At 63.3% G+C, this 20264-nt stretch overlaps 1 protein-coding gene across 1 annotated transcript in view; it reads right to left on the reverse strand.

The window, feature by feature from the left end:
• CORO7 (coronin 7) overlaps positions 1–20264 on the reverse strand; it is a 205703-nt gene that overhangs the window by 3413 nt on the left and 182026 nt on the right. The window contains exons 10-27 of the mRNA XM_084640902.1: positions 17294–17348; positions 16774–16831; positions 15393–15538; positions 12873–12968; positions 11990–12130; positions 10878–10986; positions 10456–10631; positions 9716–9824; positions 8690–8776; positions 8099–8241; positions 6502–6606; positions 6101–6186; positions 4965–5106; positions 3857–3946; positions 1782–1898; positions 1479–1614; positions 902–993; positions 251–337 (exon numbers count right to left, since the gene is read on the reverse strand). Coding sequence (XP_084497028.1) covers positions 251–337; positions 902–993; positions 1479–1614; positions 1782–1898; positions 3857–3946; positions 4965–5106; positions 6101–6186; positions 6502–6606; positions 8099–8241; positions 8690–8776; positions 9716–9824; positions 10456–10631; positions 10878–10986; positions 11990–12130; positions 12873–12968; positions 15393–15538; positions 16774–16831; positions 17294–17348 — 1975 coding nt within the window. The remainder of the gene's footprint in view (positions 1–250; positions 338–901; positions 994–1478; positions 1615–1781; positions 1899–3856; positions 3947–4964; positions 5107–6100; positions 6187–6501; positions 6607–8098; positions 8242–8689; positions 8777–9715; positions 9825–10455; positions 10632–10877; positions 10987–11989; positions 12131–12872; positions 12969–15392; positions 15539–16773; positions 16832–17293; positions 17349–20264) is intronic.

The following is a 20264-nucleotide window of genomic DNA, read 5'->3' on the forward strand; positions in this document are numbered from 1 at the left end:
TGCCTCCCCACAGAGCCCTCTGGATATGGAGGGCCATGAGGGTTTCTTCTCAGGGAACCATCCGTAGCTCCCGCTGCCCAGCTTCCCCCGTGGGGGTGGGGAGCAGGAGGTGGGGTCCAGGCAGCACTGTGGCCCCAGCTCTCCTCCCCTCACGGCCAGTGAACTGAGTGACTGGCTCCTGCCCCCCACCCCCAGGGAAGCGTGTCGCAACACCCCCCTGTCACCCCCAGAGCAGGCCCCCTGGCCCTACCCATTCCGCTTCATCCACCCCTTCGAAGGATTCCTGCGGCAGGGGGTCATCCCGGTTACCCAACTTGGCCACCATCGCGCTCAGCAGCTGTGGGGAGAAGGGCAGAGCATCGGTGCTGTCCCGCAATGGGACCCAGGGGGCCTTCCCAGCGCTCACTGGCCCCATGGTGTCTGCTACTGGCAGCCGGGTGGTGGAATACAGGCACTGCAGTCCCGCTCCCCTGCCCCAGGCACAGAATGGAGACTAACTGTCCAGTGGGCACTGTTGTGCCAGATACTCCCCCCTCCCCTGGGAGTTCTGGTGGGTCAGTGTCTGGCAGGAGGCTCCATGGGGCTGATGGGTGGGTTCAGTGCCTGGTGGGGAAGGGGCTCCAGGAGGCTGGCGGGCAGGGTCAGTGCCAGGCGGGGAAGGGGCTCCAGGGGGCTGGTGGGCAGGGTTAGCACCCAGCAGGGAGGGGGCTCTGTGGGGGGGGGGGGGGTCAGTGCCTGGCATGGACAACAGGGTAGGGGGGCACCCAGTAGGGTCAGTGGTCCCCAGCACTGGGCCAGGTCCAGCCTGCAGCTGTCGGGGCAGGGGGCCTGGCTGGGCAGTGCTGGCTGGGGTGGCCAAGCTGAGGTGAGTCAAAGCACACAGATCCCCGGGGCAGCCCACCTCCTCCTTCTTCTGCTCATCAGACTTCTCCTCCAGGTAGACCGAGGCCGGGACGTACTTCCGGGACGGCACATCCTGTGGGGCTGCGCTCACTGGCACAGATGGGTCCAGAGGGAGAGAGCAGCATCAGCACCCACCTCCTCACCCTCTGCCCCCCCCCCCCCCCGCCCTGGTACCGGCCAGCCCCGAGCTCACCAGCCTTCACAAAGGGCCACCGAAGAACGGCTCCTGCCTGGCCTCCTCCTGTCCCAGAGAGAGACGCCAGCCTGGGGTGCGGACCCTGCCTGCCCAGAGCCTGGCAAGGACCCCCAGATCCCTCCCCCTGCCCACCCTGAGCCCAGCAAGGGTTTGCCGGTCTGATCAGCCTCAGCTGGGTCTATGGGTCCTTCTCCCAGTGCCACATAGCTGGGGACACCTCCTCCCCTGAGTGCCCTCACTCCACCCCCCCGACGCTGGTGCGTGTGGGGAAGAGGAAGGTGCATGGGACCCACTCTGCACCACCCAGAGGCCAGCCGCCACCTGCGCTGCGCCCGGCGCTCTGGGCCCCTCCGCCTCCCATGGCCCTGCCCTCACCCACCTGGCGTCATGTCCTGGGGCTGCAGGCTGATGGTGCGGTGCTGCCCATCGGTGCCCGCGCACCAGGCCGCGGCGGAGAGGGCTGGCTCCCAGCACACTGCAGTGGCTGGGTAGATGTCGTCCTGGAAATAGTCCTTCTGCACATGGGAGGAAGGCCGGGATTAGGGGCTATGCTGGGTGAAGGGGCTCGGCCTGGCCAGCCCCCTAAGGGAGGGGGCAGGCAGCATGGCAGGGCTCGCTCCTTGGGGCTCAGACTGTCCTGGCCCAGCCCCCCGCGCAGCCCAGGGAGTCCGATGCCACCCACCTTGACTCGCGGGACCCTGAAGGCGACCGGCTCGATGGAGTTCTGCCTCAGGCGCAGAGCCCTGGCAAAGTCCACCTCCCGCACATCGCACTCCGTCTTGGGCAGGAACACAAAGCCCTGGGAAAGCAGAGAGGGAGATGTCAGAGTCCCCCAGGGCCTGGCAGCACCACCCCTTGGGGGCCTGGCCCCTGTGAATCTCACTTCCGGGGCACTGGGGATACCGCCGAGTCCTGCTTTCTTCTTCAGCGAGGGGCAGGGATGGCAACGGGGTGACGGACCCCCAGGAGGCCGTGTTCAGGCAGTGCTGCTGGCTCCCTGGCGCTGCCTACTCAGGGCACAGGATTTGTGCAGGCTCCATGGCCCTCTGCAGAGTTACAAAGCAAAGCGAGAGAGGAAAGGCCTGAACCACCAATGAGATGCAGCCATTTCTGGTGTGGAACGTGGCAGCTGATTAACAGCCCAGGAAAACAGCATGCAAATAAAGAAACCTGACAGTCATTTGACACTGCAGTGGGGCTGAATGGAGGCAGAACATCCTTACCCCAATTGGAACAGGAGCCCAGCCTGGCAACCTGACTCCTGCAAAAAGTGCCATGGGGTAGAACACAAAGGATGGTGCTGTCCCCTGGCCCCACCCTCTCCTCCTGCCTCTCCCCAGAACACTCTCTACAGCACCCTGTGCCACAGGGCTCCTGGTGCAGTCTGGGATGCCTGGGTTGTGAAGGCCAGGTGCCCAAAGCCCACGAGAAAGACCCTGCCCCCATGGGACCGGTCTGTCGGCTGCCTATGTGGGCAACGCTCACCATGCCAGCCCCTGGGGCTCAGCACGAGGAAGGGCAGTTCAGGGGTTCAGAGCCTCCTTTTCTCCCTTCCTGTGCCACGCCCCACACTATGGAAAGCCAAGCCCCCGGGCGCACCTCTAACCTGGTGCCCGCCCATGGACCCCCATGCCCAGAGGGGGATGCGGAGCTCCTGCCCACCGCCGGCCAGCATGCAGTGAGAGGGACGGCTGCAGTCTCCAGCAGCCCGGGGGGCGGCTGCCAACCTGGACTTCGAGGGCGGGGCTGGGGGCACTGCCCAGGAGGCTTCCCCTGCACACACAGGTGGGCAGCTCCACCCGTCTCTGGAGCGGGATTCCTCCTGCACTCGTAGCACTGTGTCCCTGCACTATGCCCCCTGGCACCGCGCGTCCCTCGAGCGGCAGTGGCGGGGAACTGCTGTGCTATAACGCCCCGGCACCCTGGAGATAGTGACTCCCCTGGACGGCCACTAGAGGGCGGCTTTGCACCAGCTATACCAGGGAGCGGAGTGGCGAGTTCCCGGCCGCAGGACTGGCAGGGAAAAGGAAGGGGTGAGGTGGGGATGGATCTGTCTGGGGATGTGGTCCGGTCTCCTGGGGAAGGGGTTACAGGCTGTCCCTGGGATACTGAGGCCTGGGCTGGTCAAGCCCTGGGGAACGTGTGATCGGGGACAGCCCTGCATGGGGACCCATGGGGCGCAGCGGGCTCTGCCAACACTAGGTCCCGGCTGTGCCCGCTCTGCCATGCTCCGATGCAGCGACGTGGCCTGGACCATGAGTGTGCCCCTGATGTGACAGAGCCACCCATGGCCTGGGGCCGTTCGAGCCAGGACAGCTGACACGGAGCATTCAGGTCTCCTTGCTCGGGCGGTGGATGCAGAAATCGCCCCCAACCGGCCACAGGGATATGGGCACCCCCACCCCGCTGGAGCATGCCCAGACCAGGACTGAGCCGGGGATCAGAGGCGTTGGTGTCTCTGTGCTCGTCAGCCATTGGGAGATCCGACTGTCCCAACACAGCCAGCCGGGACAGCTGCCCCATCCACCCAGCCTCGCAGAAACCTGCCGCCAGCCAAGGAGGGCAGCAGCAAAGGCAGGCGCTGCCAGGCCACCCCCAGGCCTAGCTTGGCTGGGGGAGGCCAGGGTACACACTGGGCACGCAGAGCCTGACTGGGGGAGGCAGGAGCCCTGCCTTTGTGAGCGGGCAGCTGGCCTGACACTGCAGAGGTGACCCTGTTCCCTCTGCCCAGGGCCCTCTCCCCGCCAGCCCCGGTACCTTGTGTGGGTCGCTGGAGGTGAAGCTGTTGCACTCCAGGAAGAAGGGCGCCTCGGGGACCACCTCGTAAACAAAGACTCTTGTGTCGCCCTAAACGCCAAGGCCAAGGAGAGTCGCGTGAGGGGAGAGCTGGCGACGTATGGGGTGCGGCCAGGCCGGGCCGATGTCGGGGGCAGCTGCCGTGTCCCCCTGGTGCTGTCATGGAGGTGTGGTGTGTGGTGAGCCAGCCAGGATGCAGCAGCCCCATGGTGACATGGGGAGGGAGGCAATGGGCCGTGGGGAGGTTCCCGGGCGGGACCCAGAGGAGGAGCAGCACCCAGCCCTCCAGGGCCAGCTGCAAGGAGAGCACGGCCTGAAGCCTGGCCGCTGTGGGACAGAGCCCATGGGGCTGTCTGGGCCAACAGCCTCCCAACAGGGGACCCAGGCAGGGAGCTTCTCCCCCATGCAGGAAGACTCCACTCCATCATCCTGGGGCCCAGCCCTCTGGAGACCCCCTGCTCCAAACAGAGCATGGCCACTGATGCCCCAGCAGCCGGGCACAGGGGCACTCCCCGCTGGGCTGCCAGTCACTGCTTCTCCCAGGCTCACACCCATGTGCCAGGGCCCTATGAGACAGCCAAGCTGAGACTGTACAGCATGGCCAGCCACGCAACCCAGCCATGTGACCGACCCCCCGTGTGGTCCCTCTGGGGAGGGCATGGGTGCCGTGCAGCTCCAGGGACTGGCACGAAACTAGCAGGTCCACACCCATGTGCCAGGCCCTGTGGGACATGCAGAGCCCAGACGCTGCTCAGCCCTTTCTCCAAGGCCCCGGGCTCTTCGACTGCCCGTTGGCCCAGGGCTGCCCCGCTGGTACTCCTGGCACAGCCTGAGGCCTGGCAGCTCGGCCAGGATGTGCCACCCGCAGTGACAATGGAGAGAGAAGGATGGGCCCTGGCGGTCCGAGCCCTGGGAACACCCCAGTCACGCTCCTGGCTCCGCCCGGGCCTCGCTCTGCAACTCACCTCCAGGTTGGCTCCTATGCCCAGCCCCCGGCAGGGCTGGCGAGGAGCTGGCAGACGCCCTGTCCGTGCAAACTGGCTGAGCTGCCCCGCCTCCAGACACTCACCTTGCCGGTGAGGAAGACCACGCTGGTGTCCGGGTCGTAGAAGGGGATGAGGGTGGAGGGAGCTGTGTCGATGCTCAACACCGCCAGGGGCCCGGCTGCCAGGGACGCTGCGTCAGACAGGTATAGCTGGCGCTCGCTGCGGCTGTGTGGAGAACATGGCACAGATCAGCGGGACACGTGGCCAGCTCACCACACAGCTGCCCTCGTCCTCCTCGTGAGGAGATGCTGCTCCCTTGGCGATCCCATTCCTGGGGCACTGCCATGCCGGAGGCCACGTGGGATGGAGGCTGGCTCGGTTCAGGCTGCGGCTGCCTCCCATTCAAGATGTGCACCGGGCCCGGCAGGGGAGCCTGGACACAAGAATTCGCAGGCCAGGCAGCAGGGAGATGGCAACAGCGCCAGGGTGTTGGCCTGGTGTCTAGATAAAGGCCAGGTGCAGAGTAAGGCAGATGGAGCTGGCTTCAGGGCCCAGGCCTGGCTCCTGGCAGGGAGATCTCCTGCAGAATGGCAGGTGACCCTGCCTCCTGGGCCCCTCGCTGGGGCCACCTCTCACAAGGCTCCCACCTGGTCTCCAGGGACCCCCTGGGGCTTCCTCCACAAACTGGCCCCAGCATCCCAGGGAGTGCGTGGCCCCCTGGGGAATGCAGCCCCGTGGGGCGGCAGGGCCAGCGTGCAGCAGCGGTTTAGGACAGGAAGTGAAGCCCTGCTTTGCCCACCAGTAACCCCTGGCTCCGCAGGGCGAGTGGAGCTGGGGTCCCTAGCAGAGCAGTCATCCAAGCTGGGACTCTGCAGCACGGCCAGCCAGGAAGTGACTGCGCCCCCGGGTGGTCCCTCTGGGGACGGCGTGGGTGCCACGCTGCTCCGGACACTGACACGAAGCTAGCATCCCTCGCTCTGGAGCCTTGCCCTGTAGAGTCAGGTGGCACAGTCTGGCTGAGGGCATAGGCCCTGCTGGGACCAGTGATCAGTGCAATTCGGAGCCACCCGGTGTTCAGCTCCACGGCCTGCATGTGGGGTCAACTGCCGTCTTTCCCCCAGAGGTGGCTGCACTCCCAGGACCATGGCAATGGACATTATCGCAGGGCCGTGACCTGCGCAGGTGACCGATGGCCCGGGGACGCAGCGCCAGCCCTTACCTGTCGAAGCCAGACACCAGCAGGTAGTGGCCACCACAGACCCAGACCAGCCGTGCACCTCGCCCGCCCTCGGGGCCAGGGCCTTCCTGTTGAGGGGAGAGAACTGTGACTCCCTGGCCTACGCCCCCAACACTTCTTGTAGATCTGCCTCGACCCTGGCCGGTGGCAAAGGGGAATGGGCTGCGCAGGGCAAATTCGGGGTGGGACTGGGAGCCAGGAGTGGGAGCACACGACTGGCTGGGCACAGCAGAGCACACTGTAGCCCACTCCTGCTGCTGCTGGCCAAACACCCCCCCAGGGACCCCTATGCCCCGCAGCCAGCTCCCTCCTGGTCCCCCCATAGCCCTGGCTCCGTCATGCCCTCCCCTTCACCCCCCAGGAGCAAGCGACCGACCCCTCACCTGCTCGGGCTCCAGGGACTGGCGGGGCGCATAGACCCGCACTCTGCCATCCTTGCTGACTGTGGCCAGCTTCCGGCCATCCGGACTCCAAGCCATGCTGAGGATCTGAAAGACACCCGCGGCCTGTATCACACATGTCCTGGCCCTGGGCACCGGCTGCGTGGTGCTCACCGAGCATGGTAAGCAGGGAAGGGCCTGGCAGGGGTGGGCAGGCTGGGGCCCCAATCCAAGCTGTGACCGTGAGGAGCCGGCTTGGGAGAGGCTGCCGGCTCAGCACTGGAAGGGTTAAAGCAGAGCGGGGCATGGATCGTGGCAGGGGAGGGACCTCTGGAGGCAAGGGGAGAATCAGCAGGGGGCCCGCTAGCTGAATCAGCCTGTGCGTGCTGGAGAAGGGGGCCCAGCCCCACGCCAGGACAGCCATGGACCTACTGTGGCTGCCTCTGCCAGGCCTCGCTCCCACGCTAAACACATGCCAGTTTAAACCAGTTCAGCTACGCCAGGCTCCCTCCTTGTGGCCCACGTCCAGTGTGTCCCGCGCAGCCTGGCACCAGCACGGGGACGTGGCTCTGGGCACGCCAGGCTGGCCTGCGCTCCTGAACCACACCAGCTGGGGACAGGAATCCTGAGGGCATGCAGGGTGGGATCCGGCCCGGCAGCCCCACAGACAGAGGGGCTCCATTAGCTCAGGTCCCAGCCCCCCTCATGCCCACAGGCAAACAGTGCCGATTCCCACCCCTGCCAAAGCAGTCCCATCTGTCCTGAGCCCTGTCCCAAGCGCGGGGATCGGCCGTGGGCAGGGCCCTCCCAGCACCGCCGCCATGAGGCTCGGTGGTTCGGCTGAGACATTGGCTGGCATGGCTGCAAGCTGGCAAAGGCCGGTTAGGATGCAGTGCCTCTGTTCTGACCGTGCTATCCCAGGACTCAGCGCTGTGGGGGCATGGGGCACATGCATTATCAGCGCTGCTTCATAGTACGGCTCCTGGGCTTTCTGCTCACACCCTGCCTTCATCTAGATTGACCCTGGGATGGCGACTGGAGGTTACGCCCCTGCAGCCTGAGCTCTGCCTGGTGCTGCCCTGGGCACGCGCCACCAGCCGGGACGGGCAGACGCTGCAGCCCAGAGAATCAGGCTGGTCTGGGAGCGGGCCAGTGCTGAGCTCATCTGGAAGGATCTGGCTGGAGGAAGCTACCCCGCTGCGGGCGTCTCTGGGCTGGCCCCTGGCGCAAGGAGGGCTCACACGCCCCAGCTGCCAGACACAAGCTGTCCCCTGTGTTCTTGGCGCGCTCGTCTGGCTTGGCGTCCCGAGGGAGCACTCTGGGACTGACCATCTCTCAGGAGGGGTTTAGCTTTCTGAAGGTGCAACCCACAGCGGGCTGCGGGGGATTCCCATCTCCGTGGCTATGGCCGGCTGCAGATGTTTATGCATTTTAAAAAGCCCTGCGTATTTCTCCGGCAGCGACAGCCCACGTCACTGACTGCGCCCTCCCCTCCCGCGTGGGCTGCGTGGGGCTGTTGCAGTGTGGGGGAGCTGCAGGCCTCATCTGCCGGTGGTGACTCCTTTTCCTGGCCCTTGCCCTGGCCTCGCTCGCCCCCTACCTGCTCTCGGTGCCCCCTCAGGCACAGCTTCTCCCTGCCCGCCTGCAGGTCCCAGATCCGCACGCTCATGTCGTAGGAGGAGGAAGCCAGTATGTCTGCAGCCAGGGGGTGGAATTTGAGGGAGTAGATCTTCTCCGTGTGACCTCGGGGAAGAGAGAGAGGAGATCTCCGTGGCCTGGCGTGGGCAAGGGAGCCAGGGTGCGACAGGCGCTCTGTTCAGAGCCCCCGGCGTGCAAAGCCCAGAGCAAGGAGCCAGCGAGCCCCGGCTACTGAAACCAGGCCTGGTTAGAGGGACAGAGCGGTGACAGAGCCAGCGCCCTGCCAAGGGAGCCAGCCAGCTGGCAAATCCTGGGGCCCTGTTTCTTCAGCAGTGACACGCTCCCGTCCCCTCCGGATGGTTTGCTCTGAAGCCCCAGCTTAGAGATGGGCTCATCGGCTTAAGGGAAAGCTTCGCTCCAGCACAGCATGACTGTGGGGTGGGCCAGTTAAACCCAGCCGGCAGGCCAGGCACTGCAGCCCGCCATGGACAGAGAGATGCACTCGGAGCCTCTCCCTGTCTGCCAGCACCACAAACGCTCCCACAGCCCTTACCTCTGAGCACGGCCTCAGGCTCCAGCAGCGTCTCCTGCAGCCCTCCTGGGGGGACTCGCCACAGTCGGATCTTGGCATCGTCGCCAGCTGAACGCCCGAGATGGCCGAACAGAGACAAAGAATGAGCCGGGTGCTAACAGCCTCTGCCCCTTGGGACGCTGGGGCCTTGGCAGGCGAAGATCAGGGATGTCAGCTGTGCTCTGGGAAGGACAAGGGGCCGGGGCAGCAGGACGTCCCGAAATGTGCCCACACCCCGAGTGGCCCCCAGCATGTTTTAAAAACTGCTGAAACTTCATTTTCAACCATTCCTAAAAAATCTCCCCCTGGCATTTCCCAGAGATTGCTTGGCCTGTTTTAATCACCCGCTGAAATCCGGCAATGGCAACCACACTTCGGAAACGTGCGCATTCTGCTGGACTCAGTGGCATCAGCCTCATTTCACAGGAACCCTGTCCTGCAGCAGTGACTGGCCCGTGGCTACCCAGCATGTCAACAGCAAAGCTGGGACTAGAACCCAACCCGCCTGACGGGTCCTGATACAACCACTAGACCACACTGCTCATGCAGCGATTACCGAAAAGATCAGGAACTCACTAGCCTATGAGAGAAGATCCAGCAGTAACGGGGAACAGGGGGACTAGATCCCAGGGCTGGGAATTAAGAGATTCTACTCCGGCCTCTGCCACCTGGCTGACCTTGGGCAAGGGATAGAAACTGTGCCTCAGTTTCCCCACCTGTAAAATGGGATTACACAGATTCCATTTGTGGCTGAGGCGGGGGAAGGTTTTGGGGGCTTACTGAAGGTCTACAAAGCGCATTGGAGATCTGTGGAGGAAGACTGCCAGAGAAGGGCAGTGAAGAAGGACTGCTGATCTTAACAGTGTGTCCTGCGGGGGGAGGGGGGGGGAGAGCACCGGGCAGCCTTGGACATGGGCCTGGAATGAGGAGAGTTCTCATCACACAGCCCCACACCTGCAGCTGGCAGCGAGGAGCTGGGCGTTAGGGGAGGTTAGAGAGTTCACGCACCGACTGCGAGGCGCTGCAGGTCGAAGGGGTCCCAGCAGAAGTCTGCGACCGGCGTCCCATTCTCAATGGTGGGCACGGATGTGTCGGGGAGCCGGCCCGGCTTCGAGAGCTGCAGCAGAATCCCGCAGTCAATGCAGCGCGGCAGCTCCATTACCTTCACCCCCATCCCCAGGTATGCCGCAGTGGGGAGGATGGCACCTCGCTTCCCCTCCCCGCCGTCTCAGCACCACCCTCCCCAGGCCACGCGTGATGAGCCACAGTGGCAGCAGTGTGTGGGCGACAGTGCCCTCTAGTGGCTGGCTCGCAGAGGGGATTACAGACCCACTATTGGTACCACCTAGACGAGTGCCCCTTCAGGGCAGGCTGGCAGGGCTGGAGGTTTTGACGCCAGAGTTCTCACCCCACATGTGTGATCTCCTTGGGGACATGTGCCTGCAGCACACTGAGCTGTCAGAGTGGGGCCAGCTGTGCAGAGCCAGGCCCCACACCAGGGAGTCCAGCCCCACTGGGTCTCCTGCATGATTCCACAGCGCCAGGGGCTGGGCCAGCCAGGGAATGCAGTCTCAGCAGCACCTCCAGCTGCTCCCTTTGGGCAGCGGGCAGCAGAGCGGGCCAGGGCTCTTTCAGCCCCAGGGTGGCAGGGTGGAGGCACTCTGGCAGGGAAGCTTGCCCTCCCAGGGCCCACCCCGCACCCGTGCCGTGGCACGTCCCAGCAGCGCCCAGCCCGACCACGCACCTACCTCCAGCACGGCGATCTGCCCACCTGCTGACAGCAGCGGGACAGCGACGCGCAGCCGGTTGGCGCAGATGCCGTCGCTCTCCCCTGGCGTGGTGAGGTTCAGCCCCTTGAGGTTGGTGATGTGGGTGCCGCGGGGCAGCAGTGTCCCCAGGGTGTGACGGAACTTTGAGCTGGGCCCTGTGGGGGACGAGGGCAGGAGTGAGGGATTTGCCCCCAACCAGGGCAGGGCCTCATGGACCATCCCCAGCTCTGGCTGCCCGCCTGGGCCGAGGAAGAGCCAGGCGCCAGCTGCTGCTCCTCTCCCTGCCCGTCTTCCAGGAGATGGCAGAGTGCCCTGGGCGTGGCAGCCACCTTGTGCCTGGCTCCAGGCTGCACCCGCCTAGCCAAACGCCCGCGCCCCCCTGAGTGGCCGCTCCCACTTACCCAGAATGCTCTGCAGGGACTTCTGACTAGGGCTGGCGGTGGAGAGAGATGGGGCTGAGCTGGAGGGAGAGCTCAGGGAGCTGGGGGGAGACGAGAGGCTGCTGCCCTCCTGTGGGGAAGAACGGACCCCACAGGGAGTCAGGGGGTTAAACAGCCTGGCCAAAGCCCCTGTCCTCCACCCAACGCAGCCAGGCAGGGAACCAGCCAGTGGTCAGATGCCAACCCAGGGGCGATGGGAGCTGCAGCTCCTAGGAGTCATCAGGGGATGGCAGGTAGCTGGGAGAATCTGATGCTGGGCTAGAACAGCCAGGGGCTGCTGACTGGATTGGAGGGTGTTGGCAGAGCTGGGGGGCAGAGCTGGAGGGCAGGTCGGGATTGAAGGGTGTTGGCAGAGGTAGGGGCAGGGCTGGCAGAGCTGGGAGCAGGGCTGGTAGAGCTGGGGGGCAGGCTGGGATTGGAGGGTGTTGGCAGAGGTTGGGCATGGCTGGCAGAGCCACAGGTAGCACTGGCAGAGTCGGGGGCAGGTCAGGATTAGAAGGCATTGGTAGAGCTGGGGGGCAGGGCTGGCAGAGCTGGGGGGCAGGTCGGGATTGGAGGGTCTTGGCAGAGCTGGGAGGCAAGGCTGGCAGAGCTGGGGGGCAGGTCAGGATTGGAGGGTGCCGGCAGAGCTGGGGGTGGAAGGCTGGCAGAGCTGGGGGGCAGGTCAGGATTGGAAGGCATTGGCAGAGGTGGGGCGCTGCCAGTTGGGATCAAAGGGGCAGCGTGTGGAGTTATAGTGCTCAGACCCTGGCAGCGATGTGGCATCCAGACCTGTCCCCGCCCCCCACAAGCCTTTCACCCCACATGACACTAATGCTCCCCCCCAACCCCTACCGTGGCTGTTTGTCACAGTCCTGGCCCTGCAGCTGCTATGGCCATGCCCTCACTCCTGTGCTACCCTGCACAGCCCCGCCCAGGTTCTGGGGTGACTGCCCCACGTGCCCCAGGCCAGGTGTACCCCACGCCCCAGTGCACGCTGGGAGTTTGGCAGTGCCCCAGGGATGTTAGTGTGTGGGACCCCGAGGCAGCCCCTGCCCTGTGGGCTGGCAGCTCCAGCCAGGCCTGGCACTCACGCTTCTGTCCATGTCCCCAGAGCGGGCGGCGAGATGCTGGGCAGCCGGTGGCACGGGCTCCTCACGCCGGGCAAGGGGAAACAGGCAGGAGGTGAAGGTCTCCTGGGGCCTGCGGGCAGGGTTCAGGCTCATCTTCTCCACCTGATGGACAGCAGCAGAGGGTCACTACCCAGCACTGCGGCTGCCACCCCAACCCCCCATCGCGCTCTCTGAAGCCTGCAGAGGGCAGCGCTCCCCGGAACGGTCACCCAGGGGGCCAGGACCCCCAGCCTGCTCTACATGGTGGGGGGGGGTCCCAGCACTGCCACCCCCGGCTCAGTGATGGTAGGAACAGACAAGGCGCTGACTCCAAAATGCCACATCCTGGAGACCTGCCCTGGCGGTGACCAGCCTCATCAGTGAATGCCACGGTAGCACGGTTGCCTCACACCCCCGGCATCAATGTGAGGTAGCGGGGCTCACACCAATGGCACCAACGGGGGAGGCCTCACCCCAAGCACCAACAGGGAGGCCCTTGTACCCCAGTACCAATGGGGGGGACTCACATCACTGGCACCAACAGGCAGGAGCTCGCACCAACAAGAAGCCTTCACACCCTCAGCACCAATGGGGGGGCTTATATCACTAGCACCAACGGGGGGGTGGGGAGGGGGCTTATACCACTGGCACCAATGGGAGGGCCTCATGCCACCAGCACCAATGGGGGGGGCTTATACCACTAGCACCAATGGGGGGGGGCAGGCTCGCACCCTTGGCACCAATGGGTGGGAGGGACTCACACCCCCGGCACCAATGGAACGGTAGCAATGGAGAGAAGCTGTAGAAGTGCCTCTCCTCGGGCACCCTGGGTCTCTGAAGGCCAAGTCAGCAGCTGGGTGGGTACCTGCTTGTTGTCCCCTGCCCACCAGCCCTGTGCTGACACCGCGGGGACGGGCCCAGTGGAGTCTGGGAACAGATCTTCGTGGAACTCCTGCAAGGACTGGAAGAGACACAGGCTGTAAGTGGCGCTGAGTGAGCATGCGCCAGGGAAGGGCTGGCATGATCTCGCCCCCTGGCAGGATGATCCCAGTGAGCATGAACCCTGTGCGGGCATCCTGGGGCCCTCTTATCTTGCTCAGTGGAACATCCCCTGAAGCTCCCTGGTGCGGGGAAGTCCTGGCCGTTGGAGGGAACTGGGCAGGACACAGCCTCTCTGCATGGAGCTCCCTAAAGCTGCCTGCTATGCCAGGGGATCTGCATCCCGACCTGGAGTCCCAAATGCAGCCTCCAGCTTTCCCCAGGAAAGGAGCAGCTGCAAAAACCAGGCAGGGGGCCACTTCTGGGGCTTTGCACCCTCTCCCCCTCAGAGAATTGAGGGTCCGCAGCTCCCCCACCCCGAGTCAGCCCCCCTGTGCCTGGGAAGCCTCCCACTGTGCTACAGCTGTTATGTCCAGCGGGCCTGCAGATGCTTCGGCGCCCCGGCAGTGACCCCCTCCTCCTCACCAATCCCTTCAGAAAGCCCCACCTCACTGTGCCAGGAGATGGCATGCTCCCTTCGCTGCGGGTGCCCAGCCATTGGCACTGGACCCCTGTGCACTCAGCACAGTGGGGGAGCTGACACAGGAGTCACAGGGGTTTCCTGTCCCTGCGGGATGCCCCGTCGGGTGCATGACTTGAGGCTGGCAGACAGGAGCTCTGGTCCCAGCCTTGCTCCAGGTTACGGGGTGACTGTGCCAGCAGACACTTCTCCAGAAGGGGGGTCCAACAGGGCAGGCCCCTGGTTGTGAGGGGCCCAGCTTACAACACCTTGGGCCTTATTTTTAGAAGTGCTGAGTGCCCAGAACTCCACCTGATGGAGCCGCTCTGAAAACCAGGCCCCAGGGTCTCCGACTGGACACTGAACACTGAGCCACTCCGAATCGGAAGCCGTGTTTGACAATGTGCACCGCCACAGCTCCATGCCTTGGTTTCCCCAATTGAAAAATGGCCCTGATACAACGTAGCTCCCTCCCCAGGGTGTTGGAAGGGGTCACTCATTAAAAGGGCCTTGAGAGAGCCAGGAGCTAGAGAAGGGGGAAGTAGGAGGGTGTGTTAGACAGCAAACAGGGGTGTGCCCTAGACAGCCTGGCACTGCAGCCCATCTCAACTAGCTAGCTGGGGTGGCAATGCGGCCCAGTGGGTGGAGACCTGGGTTCCATTCCTGGCTCTGCCACTGGATGACCTCAGCCTAGTCACTACCCCACCTCTCTGCCGCAGCTTCCCCATCTGTGAAATGCAGGTAATACTTTGCAAAGAACGTTGAGATCCAGTAAGGAAAAGTGTTTCTAATGATTATCTGTGTTTGATTACCCCTCCTCCGCAAATCAGTCAAGTTCTATCCCATCCTCTGAGCCATTTGGATGGGACCAGACCGGTGCTATGAAATAGGGCAGTCTCTGGCTAGAGACAGCTGCTGGTTCATTCAGAAGAGGAGAGTCAAAAAAAGGAGTCCTATGAACTGATGGCTCGGGGTGATAAATAGACTGCAGCCAAAAGGTGCATCGTTCTGCTTCGGGGGCCAGGAGCAGCCTGGGGCATTTGGCGGCTGGTCGGACGGAGAGCTGCTCGCAGTAGATGGGTTTAGCTGCAAACTATTTGGAAATGTTCAACTTGTTTCTGTTGTGTAGTTAGATTTGGGGTGGTGGGGGGAGTTAAAAACCTCGGTAACATTTTTGAAAGCTATTTTTCAAATTCAAGTTTTCCCACAAAACGTCTGGTTTAAAAGACGGGCCGTTCTGGGACAAAACATTTTCCCACTCAAAAAAGGCCCCAGCCAGCAATGTTCCTCTAATTTTTGACAAGCCGTGTGTGCAAAAAATTTCTTCTGTGCAAATTTTTGAAGCAGTGTTCATATTTGTGTGCCATGAGGCAAATGCGCCCAAGCGAATAAAATGCTTATACATTATCCCTTTCCCCGCCTTGCCAGCTAGTAGAATCTGGCTGTGTTGATAGATGGTGGGCAAACAATGTCAAAAGTCGCCCGTAAATGATATTTCAGCCTGGCTCCGTTCTAGTATTTCATTTTTTGTGCGCGCGGTGTAGGATCTGTGTGTGTGTGCCCACACACACAGCTTAGAGGGAACAGTGGCAGCCAGGGAACTCCCCCCGCCAGCTCCAGGGCTCAGCACTTGCACAGGAGGGTCACTGTGGAGGGGGGTGCATGGTAAGACTCAATCCTGCTCTTCAGTACCCAGGGCAGCTGGATGCACCTGCCCCCTGGGGGTTTGCGGGGGACAAGCTGAGCCATGTGCTCCTGGGAGCGAAGGGACAGAGCACGGCTCAGAACCAGGTCCTGAAACGGTTAACGTCATCCTTCGGACTCAGGCTGGCCTGGTGGCACAGGGCCGCCAGATATCCTGAGACCTCCCCCATGCCCAGGGCTCACCTTGCGGGGCACCGTGTAGCTGATGGGAACAATGAAGCTGTCGGTCAGCTGCAGGACTCTGAGCACCTCGCAGGACATGACGTCCAGTGCCCGCTTTGGCACCAGGGCGGCGCCCTTAGCCTTGCCCTCCATCAGATACTGGGTCACTAGCAGGAAACGGAGACACGGTGTGAGTGGGGCTGCACTGCCCATCGCCTGGAGGGCGGCTGGAGAGGCCGGGCGGCCTGCGGGACTATCAGCGGCTATTTACTGGCGTCGGAGCCATCTGGGGTAAGCACACGGACCCCAGCCCTGCCAGACCCCAGTCAGGCACAGGCCTTTCCATTACGTACTCGCTCCAGCCCCACTGAATTTGGCCCTCGGGCACTGCGGCTCGTCATGCTTTCAAACCCAGCACTGCCTCGCAGTCTTGTCGCTCACTTGACATCCATGCCCAGCGCAATTACAGACCAAGCTCCCCAATCAGCCATCCCAAGGCATGGGCAGGAGACCCTGGCACGCTGACCAGACGAAACCAGGCAGCAGCTGTGGGGGCAATCAGGGTGCCTCAGGGCCAGTCTAGCACACAGGCAGCCGGGGTGAGAACTCTTGAGTGGTCCCAGAGTTTTCCCCGTCCCAGGCTAGCCCCCGGGGCCCCTCATACTGCGGCTAGGTGATCCCCCTGCCACTGGCTGGCGTGGCTCACTGCACTGCCATAGGTGGCCCCGGACATCCGGGGACCTGCTGGCTCTTCCCCCGCCCCGGGTCCAATTCTCCTAGGACTCTGTTTCCAGGGCAGCCCCTCCAGGAATCTGCTCCCCAAGCGTGACCCTGCGTGCCCTGCAGGCTGCACGGCCGCTCCATTAGTGGGCCTCCTCCCTGGCATTCTTGGTTCCTGCCCGCCCCAAGCCGTCCCCAAGGACAGGGGGTCCACTGTGTTGCCCAGCCACTCCCAGCGCACCCCGCACAGGGGGTCCCACTGAGCAGCCCCCTGCCTGTTGCGCACACGGTGACTGACTGAATTAATTGGCCAGGCATACCCTGTGGGTGTGGCATAGCACTGTGCCCTGTGTCAGGGACTGCCTGGGGTCTCACCCATTCCCTGTCACCAGGTTTGGGTCCGGCTCAGCCCTTAGACTATACACAGCTCACAGCATTCTAGGACATCCCGCGGGTTATTGGAGCGCTGCTTAGGTGGACTGAGCCCACTGGATAATATCAGAGGGTCCCTTGTGGGGGCAGTCAGGAGGACCCCAATACCCAGGCCTCACCCCAAAGAAGCGGGCTGCTTCCCCTCTGACATGTCAGCCCTTCCCACAGCCTGAGAGCAGTCCCCAAGGCACCCCAGGTCCCACGGAGCTTGGGAAGGGGAGCGCAGGGTGGCCGCTAGATGGAGACTCACCCGGCATCAGGGCTGGCAGCGAGGGGCACACTTCAAAGCAGTAGAGGAGATTTTCACCCTGAAACAGAGACAAGATGGCAGGGCCCAAACGCCCACACAGGCCCCGGTCAGGCACAACGGGCTGCCCCCGCCCGGGCTTGGCACCGCTGCAGCCACCTCTCGCCTAGACACACCAGCTGCCGTGGGGCCAGGGAGCAGGAGGCTTCAGGGACAGTGAAATTCTGCTGCCTCCACCCCAGGGATGGAGTGAGACCCCTCGCCTGGGGATACCCCATAAGGGGACAGGGCAGTGACGCCCCCCACTGGAGTGGACTAGCAGTGCACCCAACCTCACCTAAGGGGGAGCAGAGGGGTTTAGAACAAGGGGGCCCTGCTCAGCTGAACCCCACCAAGGGAACTAGGGAGGAACCATACTCCTGGCCCAAATGCTTCGGAGTGAGAGCCCCAAGGCCCCCAAGGAGAGCCCCGGCCCCCCACGACAACAGCTGCAGCATGGCTCCCCTGCTCTCCCAGCACTCACCTTTCCAGCCACCACCAAGAGCCCAGTGTCAGGGTCCAAGAGAGGGATCGCCGCCCTGAAAGACAAAGGGGCCTGGTGAGGGGAACTGCTTGGAGCCAGGCCTACGGATCAGCCATGCCGCTGCTGGCACCCACGGAGGGGCCCCAGCTCCGCATGCACCCGACTGTGCCAGCCAGCAGGTCGCCACGGGCAATGCCAGCAGAACCCTGGGCTTCTCAACTGGTCTGTGAGACGGCTCCCCAGTGGGGAGCGGCCCCAGTGCAGTACCCCAGGGCCCAGGGCATGTTCCCCAGCAGGGTGCAGCGCCAGTTTTTCACTTTGGTTCTGACTCCCCTGTTTTTTCCCTCAGGCCCAGGCCAGCTGAGCGACCAGCCACAGGCACAGGGGCACGGCCAGACGCTAGCTCTCCCCATAGGGGGCTTTCCCCGAGGGAGCCGGGGGCAGCCCAGGGGGTTCGGGAGCTGAGGGCTGGGCTGACAGCCTTTGCCCGAGTTGGAAATGGACAAAAATGCACTGAAGTTGAAAAGCTTTGAGTGAGCTCCTTATATGGAGATTGAGCTGCCGGACACAGCAGCCGGCTGCAGCCGGGGGCGCTGAGTGCGCCGGAGGGACGCGGGAAAGGAAAGGGAGAGGCAGATAAAGCTCTTCAAAGAACCTCAGCACTCCAGCCTGCTCAGTGACCAGCTCCCAGCGACCATCCCAGCGGGGCCCAGTCCCAGGCCGGCGCCCGGACCGTCCCCGCAAGGCTGAATCCCAGCCCGGTGCCCAGACCGTCCCAGTGGGGCCCAGTCCCAGCCCAGCGCCCGGACCATCCCCGCGAGGCTGAATCCCAGCCCGGTGCCCAGACCGTCCCAGTGGGGCCCAGTCCCAGCCCAGCGCCCGGACCATCCCCGCGAGGCTGAATCCCAGCCCGGCGCCCAGACCGTCCCAGCGGGGCCCACTCCCAGCCCGGCACCCGGACCGTCCCGTCCCTGCCAATGCCCCCAGTCCTGCCCTACAAGCCCCCGGTCCTCCAGGCTTGGGTCCAGTCCATGGCTATGCCATGGCCCCAGTCCTGCCCTGCCTCCCACCGATAATCCAGCCCCAGGTCGCACCCACATCCACAGCTGTGCCGATGCCCCCCAGGTGCCGGGGTGGCGTGCAGCAGACTGAGACCGGTGCTGCGGCGATACAGCAGCTGGTGTTAAACGTGCAGCAACCACTTTTTCCCTCGGCGGCAATATTTCTTTGGAAACGTTTCTGTGCCAGGCCAGAACCAGCCGGCCGCATTTCCCAGGGTGCTGGCATCAGTGCTGCCATGACATCGCCCCCTGCAGGGTTTGGGGGAAGGAGCTGGGTGCATGCCAGAGCCCCCATAACCAAGAATCACAGCGTGACGGACTCCATGGGCCTGAGGGGGGCCAGGCGGTGCCCTGGCTGGCTGCCCTGGCCTGCCTACGCCTGAAGCTGTGGTGAGAGGCCAACTTCCCCATCTGAGCCTCGAGCTCTGAGCAACGTACAGCACCATCCTGGGGGCACCACCCCTCCCCAGCAGTGATCAGAGGCTGCCCGGAAGGAGGCATGCTGATTGCCCCCATCTGCGCTGGCATCACCGGTCAGCCAGCCCCCCACCCCTGACACCAGCTCTCTGAGGGTGATGCTGGCGCTCGCCCTGCCAGCGTCCCCTGCAGTGTATTACCCAGGGTGCTGGCACTCCAATCCCACCACCTCACAGACTTCAACAGGCTGCACCACAGCAGCCCCCCACCCCCCCCGTCCAGCACCTCACAGGGAGCTTCCGGAGACATGCCCTGCATGTCACCCCTCGCTGCACGGCACAGCTTGGGCATCGCCCCGAGAAGTCCCTCTCCCTGCCCCAGCCTGGGTGCCCACTCTTCAGACCCCGCAGGCAGCTTCAGGCACTTCGCCCAGCCACCCGCCAGCACAGCAATGCCAGAAACAGCGTGTGGGCACCAAGGGCCCTTGGTGTCGGGTGCCAGGTGCACTCCCTGCCCCCTGGCAATGGTGGTGGGGGTATTCACCCCAGCTGGGTCAGGCTGCAGGGGAGCCACATTGGCATTTGTCTGGGCTGGAGGGATTTCAGGGTCAATCCCCTCCCGCTGTGTGATTGCTTCTCCTTGACCTGTCCACCATGCCTGCTCCGGAGTGGCCACCCCTGTACTCTAGAGCCGCTCTGCCCCCTCTCCCCCACCACAGGGCTCCAGCTGCAGGGGCTGGGCATGGTGGAGCTTTGCCAGCTCCAGAGTCCTGGAGAGCCCCAGATGGCACGATTGCTCCCCCAGGCGAGATGCTGGCTCCCAGGGAGAGCAGCCAGTCCCTGTCAGTGGGGGATGGCACAATCTCCCCTCCCGCAACCCCTGTGGTGTCAGACCTGCCTGCAGACACCCCCAGCTGAAGGAGAGCCCCATCACTCTGTGGGGGTCAGATTGAAGATGGGGAGGGAGGGTGGCATGGCCCCACCCCTACCCTGGGCCCCATCTCCCAGGGTGATGTTATTGACATGAACTGTAACCGTATAGATCATTGTTGCAACCACTGTTATATATTTGCAGCAAATATTGTACAAAGGTTGTCGAGTGAGGTGTCTATGAGAAGATTATGATTTGCTGGTTATGATTATGCTATGTGTATGCATGTATCATTTTTATATTTGTAGTTATAAATATTGGCTAGGTGCTTGTATCTCAATGTGTTTGATTCTGAGTAGCACCAGTGAAGCATTTGGCCATCTTACTGAGAAGGGACTCTTCAGATTTGGCACCCAATCAAGAAACACTTAACTAACAATGGACTTTGGGAGACTCCAATCCACATGAGAAGTCTTCCTGGAAACGTTCAAGGTAGCATGTGAGCAATGGCAGCTCTCCCTGTAAAGAGTCATGCATGGACATGTGACTTGCCCATGTGGCTACAAACTCCATCTTATGCTCAAATAAATTGGTTAGTCTCTAAGGTGCCACAAGTACTCCTT

This window comes from Lepidochelys olivacea (genome assembly GCF_965140295.1).
Source record: "Lepidochelys olivacea isolate rLepOli2 genome assembly, chromosome: 10".
NCBI classification, from domain to species: Eukaryota; Metazoa; Chordata; order Testudines; family Cheloniidae; genus Lepidochelys; species Lepidochelys olivacea.